The sequence below is a fragment of the Triticum aestivum genome, chromosome 3B (genome assembly GCF_018294505.1).
Source record: "Triticum aestivum cultivar Chinese Spring chromosome 3B, IWGSC CS RefSeq v2.1, whole genome shotgun sequence".
NCBI classification, from domain to species: Eukaryota; Viridiplantae; Streptophyta; class Magnoliopsida; order Poales; family Poaceae; genus Triticum; species Triticum aestivum.
Window position 1 is genome coordinate 588,068,352 of NC_057801.1, and position 14,530 is coordinate 588,082,881.

At 43.6% G+C, this 14,530-nt stretch overlaps 1 protein-coding gene across 1 annotated transcript; it reads right to left on the bottom strand.

Annotated features, from left to right (window-relative positions):
- Nucleotides 1-10,917: 10,917 nt before the first annotated feature.
- On the bottom strand, nucleotides 10,918-12,620 carry LOC123071092 (probable sugar phosphate/phosphate translocator At2g25520). The gene has a single exon (XM_044494572.1). The coding sequence runs from the start codon at nucleotides 12,361-12,363 to the stop codon at nucleotides 11,296-11,298; it is 1,068 nt and encodes a 355-aa protein (XP_044350507.1). The 5' UTR covers nucleotides 12,364-12,620; the 3' UTR covers nucleotides 10,918-11,295.
- Nucleotides 12,621-14,530: the final 1,910 nt, after the last annotated feature.

Below are 14,530 nucleotides of genomic sequence, written 5' to 3' on the forward strand. Positions count from 1 at the left end.
AACTTTTTTGCTATTTGTATGTTTTTCTTTTAGGAAGCGGTACATCCTCATGACCGAGGTGCCCTGCATAATAATTTAGCTTGAGAGATCTTTTTTGACCCATAGCTCGGCATCTTTCCCGCCGAACTACACCTCGGCTTTGACAAAACACACGCGCATCGAGACTAGTTCCCGAGCAGTGCGATGCCAGATGCCTTTAAAGCATTGGGAATATTAACGGGGGGCTGACACTACAGCCGAACCCACCAAGACCAAGGTACCCCATAGAGTCCTCGGCAAAGCGTTCTCGAGCATTGCTTTCCATGCATCGGTTTTGAATTGTGTCTTCGGTCAATAGTTGGATTGCCCGGCTCCTGTGCTTTCCTCCTACGTTCTGCTTTGTTTGGCTAGGTGTGCATAGGGAGAACTACAGTGATTGTGCTTCCAACTCGCATGGTTAAGCGCCTCAGTGGAGAAAGCCGAAAAACCACTGCCACAATAAGCGTAAACTGGTCAGCGATCTGGTAACTATGTTAAACTATAAGATCGATGGAGGTCACCGCATGTCAAACGACGGGCCGTTCATAACATTGGCCGAAGTGTTTACGGCTTGACCTCAGTTGTCGCCGAACAGTAACCGGGGGCTAGTAACTGGCCTCCCAACTTTAAGCTCCTATGACTAAGTGAAAGTTATAAAGCCCGCATATCTGATTGCCTTGTTTCCGCTAACACAACCACCTTCGGGCACCGAGACATCGGCTAAGGGTTGTCTTGTTATTGCGAAAACACCTTGCGCAGCATCTACAAAGGGGTAGAAGCCGATGATGGGCCACTTTCAAATGATAAACGGTCACAACGGAGTCAAAATATACATATCTCATGAGCATTTGTATTCATTATACAAGCGTTGTCTTCCGTAATTATCGTTATAAAGCCATAAATATGCATCAATTTGACTTAAGATTTTGGCCAAGCTGGGTTGCATGGCTCCTGTGCTTACCCCTACATTCCCAATCGTTTGGCTAGGCGGTAAAGGGAGCATCTCTATGATTGTTACTATCGGGTCATCCGAGTTAGTACCTCAGACTGGGTGAAGCCGAAAGCTAGCCATCTTAAAGGATATAATTGATCGACAACGAAGAAAGCGAAAATTTAGGTTTGCTAAAGTCCACATAGTTCGGGAACTTTCCCCAAACTAAATCCTCAATATTTTTCTCCCATATTGATCGGAGGTGAGGTTTCATGATCATGGTTGGCATGACAACCCAAAGAAAGGAACCGATAGCGGGACTATTTTCTTTGAAAGATGTTTCTTTCGTTAAAAAGTCATATAACATATCTCTTTGTGTATCTTTGTTTATAAAACCATATGGCCGGATTGCCTTGTTTGTCGTAAATCTTTGCCCTTATAAAGGCTTTATAAAGTAGGACAAACACTCCCCGGCTACTGGCCGAGGAGGTTGAAGCCAATGGTTGGTCAACAAAGTTTTGCATTAATGATGTAGAGTACTTGGATACATAGAATCATTACACATAATTTGTGATTTTACTCCGGATATCGACCCTTAATTCTGCCACACGTACCCGCATTAAGGCTCGGGGGCTACTAGGCTTCAGGCTTATCATTTACAAACATTAAAGGGGCACCTCGATCCCCTAATCTGGTGTTGCCACCCGACCAGTGGCTCGGGCATTGTCTATTCAATGCAGAAAATTCAAAGTACCTACTGTTCGCCATTACCAAACTATGGGCAAACGCATCTTCGGACAGCAATAGATACCATCTGGGGCTTATCCGACATTAAGCTCGGCTATGTTCCTTCAGACTTTTTTGAGCCAAGGTGATCTATGACACCTCGTACATAGTCCGGCGTTGGAGCTCAGATACAGTCCGACGTTGGAGCTTGGATACAGTCCGACGTTTGAGCTTGGATACAATCCGGTGTTGGAGCTTGGACGCGAGAGGACACCGCCACATGGGAAACACTTCAAACCCGAGGTGTGGCATAAAAATAACAAGACATTGATAAAGGTCGAGAATTTAAAGGGGCTCCTCGGATACCCCACGTATAAACTCTTCGTACTCACTATGGCAATCCTCAAGATCAAAGATGGAAAGATTTGTTGAACCAGTTTTCAAGATCGACGACCGAAGATGAAGAACAATTCGGAAGAATCGAGGAGCGTCCCTAACTTGAAGACCGGTTCAGGGGGCTACTGACGGTGTCCTGGACTAGGGGGTACTCACCACGTCGTCTCCCGACCAGCTCGATTGGGCCGAGGACCCCCATGGCGGTTCACTCATGTGCCACTTCGGGTAGCCCATGCCGCATACAAGGAGGTTTCCACCAGACTTGGTGCACAAGACGAGGACTCTCTTAAACCCTAGGCCTCCAGTGTGTTATATAAACTGAGGTCAGGCTAGTCAATAGATGATCTGGTATTCATTAGAACAATCTCGTTGTAGATACATGTACTCTGTACTACACCCATATGAATACAATCAAAAGCAGGAAGCAGGGTATTATCTCTTCGAGAGAGCCCGAACCTGGGTAAACCCTGTGTCCATGTTACCATCGCTCCAAGACGCATAGCTTAGGACCCCTACTACGAGATATGTCGGATTTCACACCGACAAGGGGGCAAACGCCGGAGACCGTGGCGTCTGGTCCTGGTAGTCCGAGAAGGACTCTTTCTTGCGAGCAAAACCGACTATGAGGAGGCTTTTACTCCAATTTTTGACCCAAGGGCTCAACATATAAATAGAGGGGCAGGGCTAGCACCTAGAACTCATCAAGATACACCAATCCGTGTGTCGGCAACCCCGTCCCTCTAGTTTATCCTCCGTCATAGTTTCCGTTGTGCTTGGCGAAGCCCTGCGGAGATTGTTCTTCACCAACACCGTCACCACGCCGTTGTGCTGCCGGTACTCATCTATTACTTCGCCCCTCTTGCTGGATCAAGAAGGCGAGGATGTCATCGAGTTGTACGTGTGCTGCACGCAGAGGTGCCGTACGTTCGGTACTTGATCGGGACGGAACGTGAAGGTGTATGACTACATCAACCGCGTTGATAAACGCTTTCGCTTTGCGATCTTCAAGGGTATGAAGATGCTCCCCCCTCCCCCCCTCTCGTTGCTATGCATCTCCTAGATAGATCTTACGTGAGCGTAGGATTTTTTTTGAAATTGCATGTTACGTTCCCCAACAGTGCCAACATGAACTTATAGCACCGGGGAAGTCAAATGGGCAAGGCGTTGGTGGTTGTGCCGTTTTTTACAACAAGAGGAGCATCTACTTGTTTGAGGAGAATGAACGAGCATCAAATTTCGGCCTAGATTCCGCTAGCGGCCCAATGAGATTCTTTTGTGCCTGACCCATAAGCTTTCTTCCATCACGTAGTTTGTGTGAAAACAAAATGCTGAGGATCGGGATGGCATTTTTGTCTTTAAAAGCATCTTCGTACTACCTCATTTTTATTTACTTTGTATATTAAAGTTGACTAAAGTCAAATTTCGTAAAGTTTGATTAAATCTACAGAAAACAATATAAACATTTACCAAAACAAATCTATATGATGTTAAAGAAGTTCAATAATAAATCTAATGGTATGGATTTGTTATTGTATATGTTCATATTTTTGTTTATAAACTTTGTCAAAATTTACAAAGCTTGATTTTGGCCAAAGCTAATACGCGCACTAAATAAAAACGGAGGAAGCACAATGCAGACACGCTTATAGATGCCACATTGGAAAGCGTCTGCAAGAGCTATATGTTGCTCATACTGATTCGGAATTGTCTACAACATAACGGCTATTAGGCCAGCCCAACACTGTAGTTGACCGCGAGTTTTTCGCTCTTGTTTTTTGTTGGTTTTCCACCATTGTAGCATCGATTTTCTTTGGGTTTTTTCTTTTTACCTTTTCCATTTTCTTTGGTTTTATTTGTTTCTTTCTACGTTGTTCACAGATTTTCTTTCTTTTTCATTTTCCTTTTTTCCTTTTTTTCTTTTCCTGCAACATACATCTAATTTTTTTTCATACACAATGTATATTTTCTTATATATGTGAAACATTTATATATTTTTTATGTTAACATTTCCTAATTTAAATGTTTTGATGTCTACTTTTTTCATACACGATGTACATGTTTTGTATACATCTGAAACATTTCTAAACAATGTGAACATTACTATACATTGGATAAATATCTTTTGAAAAAATTTACAAACTTTTTGTTTCAAAACACGCGGACATTTTTTTTAAATGTAAAATGCATTTTTTAATGTTATGAAATACATTTTTTGAATTACGTGGATATTTTTGTGCACTCCATAACAATTTTTTAAGTGGCATGTACATTTGGTTGAAACATGTGAATATTGTTACATATATAGGGATTGACTATTCGTCACCCTAGCTGAGGAATAGGTATTCTTCACCCCCCCCCCTCTATTTCAAAATCAATACACCGTAATTTACATTCCATGAGTTTTGTCTTATTTCAGACGTAAAAATAGAAGATAAGAAAAAGTATAGTCACCGTAAAAAATACTTTATGTTACGTAAAATTATGAATGTAAAACATAGTGTAAAATGTACATAAAATGCAATTTTTTTGGTCTTATGACCTTTTTTCGTATGCCAAATTTTACGCGGTGAATCAATTTGAATGTAACTATTTGTGTATGAAATGTAATTTATTTATGAAATGATCGTAAGATTACCTCGGGTGAAGATTAACTTACTCCACATCCTGGGTTTGAATGGTAGAAAATATTCACAGTAGGTGTTCGAAAGTTGAGCGAACATTTTTCACACTATGTTTACAGTTTTCAAATGTGCGATGAACAATTTTATAAAAAATACTAATTTTTTATTTGTAATAATTGTATTTAGTAAAAAAAATTAATATATAAAAAGACATGTGACATCATCTTGACGTATGAAGATTCTACGTGGTTGCTGCGCCGGCCTAGAACTGGCCCCCACTAAGGACGCATAGGAGTCGATGCGGGAGATACATATGCGCGCCTGATAGCGCGCATCCTCTATATGGTGCTCCATGCGGCTGTTAGTGTGCAATTCGCAAACTAGCACATATCCCCCTCCCCCTCGACACTGGGCCGTTCATTTGCATCTTTTTCCATTTGTTATTAAACTGCAAAAAGGGAATGCGCGTGGGACGAGAATCAAACTCGCGGCCTCTTCAATTAGTATAAACCGCACTGACCAACCTAGGCACCTTAACCGTTGTGACTTCTTTCTCCCTTTTTCTTCTTTTCTTCTGTTTCGCGTGACGTGATTTAAATTGTTATTATTTTAAATTTTCCTTTTAGTTCTATTTTTTGAAAATGCATGAACTTCTTTTCAAAATTGAGAAGTTTTATTCCAAAATGGATGAACTTTTCTAAAAGAAATGATGAATTTTTTCAATATCGAGATGAACTTTTCTTTAAAATTGATGAACTTTTTTCTACAATTCGATGAATTTTTCCAAATTCGATCAAAAAAATTGAACATCGATGATTCATTTTTTAATTCAATGAACTGGTTTTCTAATTTGTGAACTTTTCTTCAAAGTCGATGATCTTTTTTTAGTTTATCAACATTTTTTGGATTGTGATTGTTTCTAAAAAAATATGTGAACTTTTTTGAATTCATGCTTTTTTTGGATTTTATTTTAAATTAATAAGTCAATGGTTTACAGGTCAACCTGTCAACCATTTGACCGACGAACCAAATGTGCCTGATAAGTTGACTGCACAGCTAGTGGTTAATGGGCCGGCGTGATAATTTAGTTTAGTGGGCGCCAGTCTAATAGCCGGCGCATCGACACGTGGTGCACTGCATGCGCACCACCTGTCGCAACCCAAAAGTTTTTCCTTTTTACATAGATTCATTTATTCAAAATATTTTATCTTTAAACCGTGTGTATAAATCCCGAACCGTTGTTACCCTTGGATTCCTCGTATCGTAATCTTTAAAACTAGATCTCATGATGTTGATTGGTTTCACCGAACTTTTTATTCATGAAAAAAACCCAGACCAAAAGCATGAATTTTTTTTCAATTTTTTTCCTTTCAGAAGAGGCAGGATTGTGCCACTCACAAAAGCAAATTTGTACCCCCGCTAGAAGCAAATCTGTGTATCCCGCGGAAGGAAAAAACATCTTTTTTTTCTTTTTTGAGAGGCACAACTTGCGGAAGTAAATGTGCGTCTCCGCAAGAAGTGAATCTGTGCCTTTCGCGGAAGGAAGAAACACATTTTCCCCCTTTTTTGAGAGGCATAACTATGCCTCTCGCGGAAGTAAATGTGTGCCTACATGAGAAGTAAATTTGTTCCTCTCGTGAAAAAGAAATATTTTATTTTCTTTTCCGAGAGGCACGGCGGTGCCTCTCACGGAAGCAAATCAGTGTCTCCACATGATGTAAAACTGTGCATCTTACGGTAGCAAAAAATATATTTTTTCTTTTTTCGAGAGGAATAACTGTGCCTCTCGCGTAAGCAAATGTGTGTCTCCATGAGAAGTAAGTCTATGCTTCTAGTGGAAGCACAAAAAAAAGCACGTGCCTTTTTCCTTTTTCTGAGAGCCACTGCTATGCCACTCAACGAAGCAAGTGAGTGCCTCCACGAGAAGTAAATCTATTCCTCTCACGAAAAGAAAAAAGCATTTTTTCATGCAAAAAAAATCAATCCTTTTACAAAAACTTATGAAAAAAAGGACAAAAGCCGGAAAAACATCTAAAACCCAGAACCACCTCAAAAAGAAACAAAGTGCACAGCACGCGACACTGGCGGTAGCTGGGAGCGCGTAAAGTGACGCGCTAGTGACCCTTTGCGAGAGCCCCGTAATGAGTACTCCTCACATGGTTGCTCCCAGGAGACTGGCGCCCCAAAAGCGTCTAACGTCAATCTCTCGCAAAAGCTAAATCCCTCCTGCTGCGAGTTGTAAATTGAACTCGCCTACAGGGCAGGCCCAAATTTGTATTTTTTGTGATTATTCTACAGATGGTTCTGTTGTCCGGTTTTATCTACAGGTTTCTTGTTGTCCCCGATCTTCTTTTTATTCGTTGTTTTTAAGTTTCCCAACTTTTATTTTCATGTTTCTGTTTTTTTTACTTCTATATTTTAATTTTTTATTCTTTATTCTTTTTTTTCCATTTTCTAGATAAACTGAAAATTTTGAAATATGCCATCAGTTTTGAAAATAAATTATTTTTAAGTAAAAGTGCACGAGCACTTTTGTACATGCCCATTATTTTCAAAATGTGTGAATGTTTTCTCAAAATATAACAATTATTTTCAAATACATGAACACCTTCTAAATTACACTAACAAGTTACACTTTTTATACACAATATTTCTTATAATGGCAATACAACCATTTTTGCATACGAATGAACTTTTTTTAATATACATCAAGCAATTTTTTGATATGTGACAAACATTTTCCAAATATGCAATGAATAGTTTTTTAGTATATTATGAAAAAAAAATCCTGTATGTGATGGAGTTTTTTCATTACTCATTTATTCCAGTTAGAAAATGAACATTTTCAAAATAAACTGGCAACAATTTTACTAACAAGCATAAAAAATTGCCGAATACATGACGAACATATTTTGAATACGTGATGAAACCTTTTCCGATACAAGACGGACATTTTTGTAAATACCAGAAAGATATTTTGCGAATAGGAAATTAACATTTTTAAAGTTCACTGTCGTTTAATAACTATGTGACATTCTTTTATCTGCAAATACTTTTATAATTCACGTATGAATTTTAAATGCATGAATATATTTTAATTCCATTATATTTTTAAAATGGTGAAAAAATTGAAGTTTTCCAATATTTTATCAATTCATGTATATTTTTTTAATTCACGAACATTTTATGAACTTCCGGGGGTAACTGACATAGGCCAGGCCCCCACGCGTCAGGGTGCGCGTGGGACTGCCGCGTGCTCCCCTTATTGCTCCGATGTACCTTCACTCAGTCCCCGTGCCTTCATATGCTTTTGTAAGCCCTCAGGACTTTTCATTCCGATTTTTTCGCCGCCGTGCACCTTTGTTTATTCACGATCCAATCTGGAGGTCTTTGTCAGAAATTTGTCGGGGGAGATTCTTCACGGTAGCCATCTCGATCAACTTGAAAGCCATCATGATCGCCAGTGCGTAGTTTTGTTTGGACTTTGAGTCTGTGGCAGTAGCTAGATGTTCTCTTCCTCTTGTTTCTCAATATAAAGATCACATGAGCTATCTCCATGATTGTGATCCATCTGATGTAATCTGATGTTGTGTTTGTTGGATATGATGAATTGTCACTTTTTGATCAAACTTATTCATGATTTTTTTAAATCTATTTGGTTTCTTTGTTGTATAATTCTTATTTATATAGACTCTCCAATCCATTCTCTCTTTCTTTGGCCAAGTTTGGGGCTTGATCTTCAGAGGGAGTTGTGTATGATAATTGGGTTCAACCTTGCAAGTAAGGTACCGCAGTGACAGAAAGTGGAAAAGGCTTGTATTTGTGTTGTTGCCGCTTTGGGATAAAAAGATGGTTGTGTAGTTGTCCTTTAAACACAGGGTGAAGACAATATATCATCTATTTCATGTCATCATACTCATTGCAATACTCCATTTTTACTTAGTACTTTAAGATGCATGCTGAATTGCAGTTTTGGATGGAGACAGTTGGATAACGCTCGATACATTTACAGACGTGATGTTCATACGTTAATTATGCCATGAATATTCATACTCATAAAAAATATAATAATTTAATCGCTGCCTAACTGTGTTTGTTTATCACACCATATTTTCTTTTTGAGAGAGGCATCTAGTGAACCTATGGACTCCGGTCCATTTTCTTCCATAACGCTTTCAATCTCAGTCAACGCTCTTTAAATTTCTTGATTTTACATTCTGTCAACTTGTCAGCAAGGCCAAAGCCTTTTTGTTTCTATTGCCGTTTGTAACTAGAAAAGCTAGTGAGACTGACAACCTCACTAGTTCTGCTCGGGACAGAAAGAAGTTTACATTTGTGTGTGAAGGTATTAATCATTGGTTGTGATGCTTAGCTCTTGTTGGTTCGAGAAACCATAGGGTCACTTAAGGAAAATTGATGCTTGCTACATACCCTTACGCTTGGGGTCCAACAAGTTTCTAGTAGAGAGGAAGCAACCGGGTACGTTGAGGCAACATTGTGTGACTCTTAACAAACCAGCTCATGATTTGGCAACATTGGGTATTCGGGACGTGCACCTAAACCATGTTGTGTGGTTGATGAACTTGCCGGTTTCTATACAACATCTGGTTCCATGAATTCTTGGAGTTCCCGTGGAAAAAATCGTGTTAGATTTGATAATTGTGGTATTCGATTCTTATATGAAATGCATTTGTGAACAAATCTTTCCTGGCTTGTGCTAGTTGTTGGTCTAGTGGAGGCAGCGCCCGATCAGCCGCCTCATGTGCATCTGATTTGCCTCAAGGACTTTTTTTGTTCCGCAACAAACAACGAAAGTTATGTGTCTTATTCTTAAAAAAAGGGACCGGAGTTATGTGTCTTGTTTTATCCTATATATGCAACATCCTCAAAACATGTTTTCCGCCCGATCTGTTGAAAACGTGCTAAAATGTTGAGATATTTTGGACTCATCCATCCAAAAAAAAATGTGATGTATGCAACTGACCCAGCTTGGCCACAACAAATCAGTGAGAAAATTCATTGCAACATCTGAAGTATAAAATTCTCCGGCGACGGCCAGGTCGTGGACGTGGACTCTGACGAGAAGGAAGCAGGTAGTCCGCTACTCGATAGCACAGGCCAGGCATTGAGGTCCCGTCATGGTGCGCGTGTAACCACCGCACCGCACAGCCGTGAATACGCCGCACAGCCAAGGAAGTAGGAGCGGCCTGGCGAAACGGCAAGCACAGCGTCCACCACACCACAGTTCACGTGACCGGGAATTTGCGAAACGCCAAAAACAATGTCGGCTAGGTCATCTGCTGGAGGATTTCTTCACGCAGTAACGCTTACTGAGCTGTGAGCGTCGGTGGAGACAGGTGGTACTGATACATCCATTGCGAATATCCGCCGCCGCGCCGCGCCACCGCCCCCCGCTAGGTTAAGCTGGTCGTAATGGGGAGTATCATATACTAGTATCATGACACTGGCTATAAATATTTCATGTACATTTAAGCTGGAGCTCTTTGGCTCTAGTTTTTTTGAAGTTACAGGAAGCAAAATAAGCGTACATTTACACCATTGTGAATGGAAAAGGTGAAAAACACAAAGCTCCGATCTGGATCCCTGGATAGACGCCCGAATAATGACGTGTCTCTCTCGAGGGTTGATTCCGTAGTGCAAGTGTGCAACTGTCGGTAGGTCGAAGGCAATGCAAGAATCTGAGACATTGAACGATGCACCGCCAGTACAAGAAATTTGACTCGGTGCACATGCCTGTACTCGGCAGGATTAAATTCACAGCACATGGCATGATGGCAACATGTATTGATGCACTTGCATCTCAGGACTTTCCCTAGTCCTACACTAAATTAGCAGATCTCGGGCTCTCTTGAGCAATTGAAAACACTGGAAAAACTGTCACTAGCAGCCGTAACAGCGGTGTTTCTTCCATTCCAGCAGGTAGATCTGGGCGCAGATGCTCTGTACAGTAATCAACTTTTTTGTTTCTTTGCGTTGCAGGGACTAGTAGTTTAATTAAACGATTCGTCTGGATCCAAGCTCCCACCAATGGAAACAAGGCGCGAAAGCACCGAACTGGGGTCCAGTTCCGTGCGAAAGCAGCCGCAGACTTGCTTAAATTTACCCAAGCAGTGATGGCACCAGATCCCGCGTCCAACATCCCATCATAAATTAGGCGCGAGGAGGAGTAAATAAACATCAAGATCGGCTCCGCAGACAGTTTCGAAAATTGAACTGAATCTTTTATTACTAGCTGTTGCTCGATCGCCACATCTCTACGGCACCAATTTACTCGATGCAATGCTTGGTACTAATACAAAGATGATGATGATACAATAGACAACCGAATACAATTTTTTTGATACTGGTAGTAGCACTGTCTGCTAAGAACTATCGTATTTTCACACGCCCGGCACAAAAATGTCATGTTTCCTGTATTTATTTGCCTTCCTACCACAAATTAAGGCAAGAAATGAACAGATTTCGCATCATCAAACATGTAAGGATCACATTTTGGGGAACCTGCTACGCCGGACTGAGAGAACCAACCAAATTGGGCGTGCTGTTGGTGTTGTTGGATCGGATCGGATCAGATGAGCAGCTCTATGACTGGGTCTCGGTCTTGCGCTCGCCGTGAGAGTCGCGCTCCTGCAGCAGCGAGCCGGCTTCCTCGTCCGCCTGCGCCACCTTCTTCTGCGCCTCCTTGGCCTTGAGCGCCTGCAGCTTCACGTGGTTGTAGTAGCCCACGCCCAGGAAGGCGATCCCGTAGCCGAAGAGGTTGATCGGGGTCACCGTGTCCCGGATCACGGACCAGGAGAAGGCGATGAGCAGCCAGTCCTTGACAACGCCGGCGACGTTCATGGTGAGCGCCGACGTCTTGCCCACGAGCAGGAAGACGGCCAGGTTGAGCGCGAATGCGCAGAGGGAGTTGGTGCCGAAGACGAAGAAGTCAGGCTCGAACATGCCCACGGCGCGCAGCCTGGGCAGCTCGACGAAGACCCAGGGCAGGAAGAGGAAGCCGAGGCAGCAGGGCGCGACGTAGTAGAGCGAGGTGATGGGGTTGAGCGAGATCCCCTTGGAGGTGAGGAGGATCTGGATGAGGACGAGCCTGGTGGCCTCGAAGGCGACGGCGGCGAGCTGGAGCGCGACGCCGCGGAGGTCGAAGCGGGCCTCGCCGTAGGCGGCGATGGCGACGCCGAAGGAGATGGAGAGCATGTTGAGCATGGCAGAGGAGCGGAAGGTCTCCTTCTTGAAGAGCACCCCTATGGAGTAGACGGCGACGGGCATGAGCGCCTTGAGCATCTGGATGAAGGAGACGGAGAGGTAGATGTAGGCGGAGTTGGAGAACCAGAGGGAGAGCGAGTAGAGCGCGCCGATGGGGAGGACGGAGCTGGTGTAGAGCTGTGTGGTCATGGCGGGCGAGGAGGGGAGGTCGACGACCCGGAAGACGCGGACGAGCGCGACGGCGAGCGAGGAGCAGAAGGCCATGTGCACCATGGTGAGCGAGATGGGGAAGGGCCAGTTGTACATCTTGGGGTCGAGGATGTACTTGTTGTAGACGATGACGGTGAAGGAGAGGAAGATCCACACCGCGACGTAGCAGTAGGAGACGAGCACCTTGCGGAGCACCGACTCCGACATGGCCCCCTCGCCGCCGGCCTCCTTGGCCATGGCTGCTCCGGCGGGGCGGCGGATCTGGGCCTGCGCGCGCGTTCGCTCGCCTGCGTGGGGGATCTGGGGGCGGGGCGGTGAGGCGGATCTGGGAGGAGGAGGAGGAGGCTGGTGGTTGGGGGATTTTGGAGAGGAGGACGGGTGTGGGTGTGGGTTTCTTGGCACGGAGAGGAGGGAGTGGGCCGGCTCCTGTCACCTGTGTGTTGTGTCACACGCTCGGGGTCCGGCTTACCGCGGATGGCCACGTGGAGAATGGGGTGCTCCGGGGCTCGGTGTGGCGTGTTTTATAGGGCGGGTGCGGATGTGGCTTTGACTTCTTTTTCGGCCGCATGGCTCGCTTCGTTTCGTGTTGCTCCGTTATGTGCGGCCTAGTACGAGCAACGGGATGGGTTCCCTCTTATCGTGTGGAAATGCCACGGTATATCCGTACATTTCCACGGGAAATTCCTTCACTTACGATCACGACCAGTGCCTAATTTTCTCGACTAACGCTTGAGTTACGGAGCCTTTTTACGGATTCTACAGATTCTAGTTGGGAAATGTTAACTAGCCGACCTCGGGTTTTTCGTGTTTCCCGGCGGACGCGCTTACCGCCGTCGGATCTGGTTGCACGGATCTCGGGGCATCTACTGTTGCCACCTCTTATGAAAAAACCGTTCACGCGAGGGGCGAACGAGCTCATCTCCATTTTTCGTCACAGTCAACTCACTCATCTCCTCTGCCTCATTTCTTTTCCCATCACACATACAAAGAGAGGCGGCAGCGAGATTTCGGCCAGATCAGGGCGGGGCAAGCGGGGAGCGGTTGCGAGGTGCTCCTGTGGAGCTTCGGTGCAACGCATGGGCACAGAGGAGAGCGGGCGTGACAGCAGTGGAGTGGGCTTGAGGATGAGGCCGCCTCCATCCTTCACCGACCCCGAGGCCATGAGTTGTGGTGTAGGGAGGACATGCTCGTGTGCTTATGATGTGGGGGCTCGTTGTGCGATGGCGGCACATGCGAGGGGCAGTGTCTTCCGACGGCATGGTGATGCTTCTGATGGCGATGCTCATAGAGGAGGTCCGATGGACACGAGGTGCCATCGTCACCTTTTGCTCCCTATCTTCTTCGTTGTTCCATCATTGTGATCTGTTTTTTTAGATAATTTGTCTGAGAAAGAATGTAACCAGTTTTCGTGATATGCTTAGGGATGGCACCCACCGGGTTTTGGTATGGGTGGAGCCACCCATACCCTTACTCGTCTCCCATGAGCTTACCCATCACCCGTACCCATACTTTCCAATGGGTATAATTTTTTCCCATACCCGCCACCTGACAGGGTAAACTGGTACCTGCGGGTAAAAATGCCCATGTTTGTAACACATCAACTTGAGCAATGCATAGTCATAAGCAAAAACATTTAATCATAATTTATATAGAACAACACATCATAATAGTAGAAATACTTATAAACATGAACATGTCTTAAACAGGAACATGCTACTCATGTAGGAATTGTTGGATTTCCTCGAGGAGAAAGGGTGATGTAACACGGCAGTAGAAAATGTTTTTCTCAGTTAAGAACCAAGGTTTAATCAAACTTGTAGGAGTCTACAAGCTACCAAGATAAACATCATCTCCACCCAAACAAAATACCCAACTTCGCAAGGAGGTTGTCAGTCCCCTCGTCTTACTAGTTGCAAGGTTAAAAGTAAATAGTGACAAATAGTGATAATGCAAACGACAAAAATAGTAAAAGAGCAAATAGAGAAACACAAGTATTAATAGAGAATGGACCGGAGGGCCATACGTTCACTAATGACTTCTCTCTCAAAAGTAGGTAGTGGCATGCTAAACAAATTACTGTTGGAGAATTAACAGATAACAACACTCATAACTATGATTATTCATGGCATAATCTCATATAGGCATCACGTCCGTGACAAGTAGACCGTAATCCAACTACATCTAATACTATTACTCCACTCTGAAACCGCTATCCAGCATTGCATCTGAAGGTCTTAAGTTTAATGAAAAACATAGTAACGCAATAAGCAAGATGACATGATGTAGACAGAACGAAACCAAGCAATAAGATCAATCCCGGCCGTTTTATCCTTAGTAGCAACAACACATCACGTTCTTTCTCCCCATTCTGTCACTGGGATATAGATCACCGTGAGGTTGAACC

What these genes read in the sequence shown, in the direction of transcription:
- LOC123071092 (XM_044494572.1), bottom strand. Translation starts at nt 12,363, where the DNA reads ATGGCCAAGGAGGCCGGCGGCGAGGGGGCCATGTCGGAGTCGGTGCTC.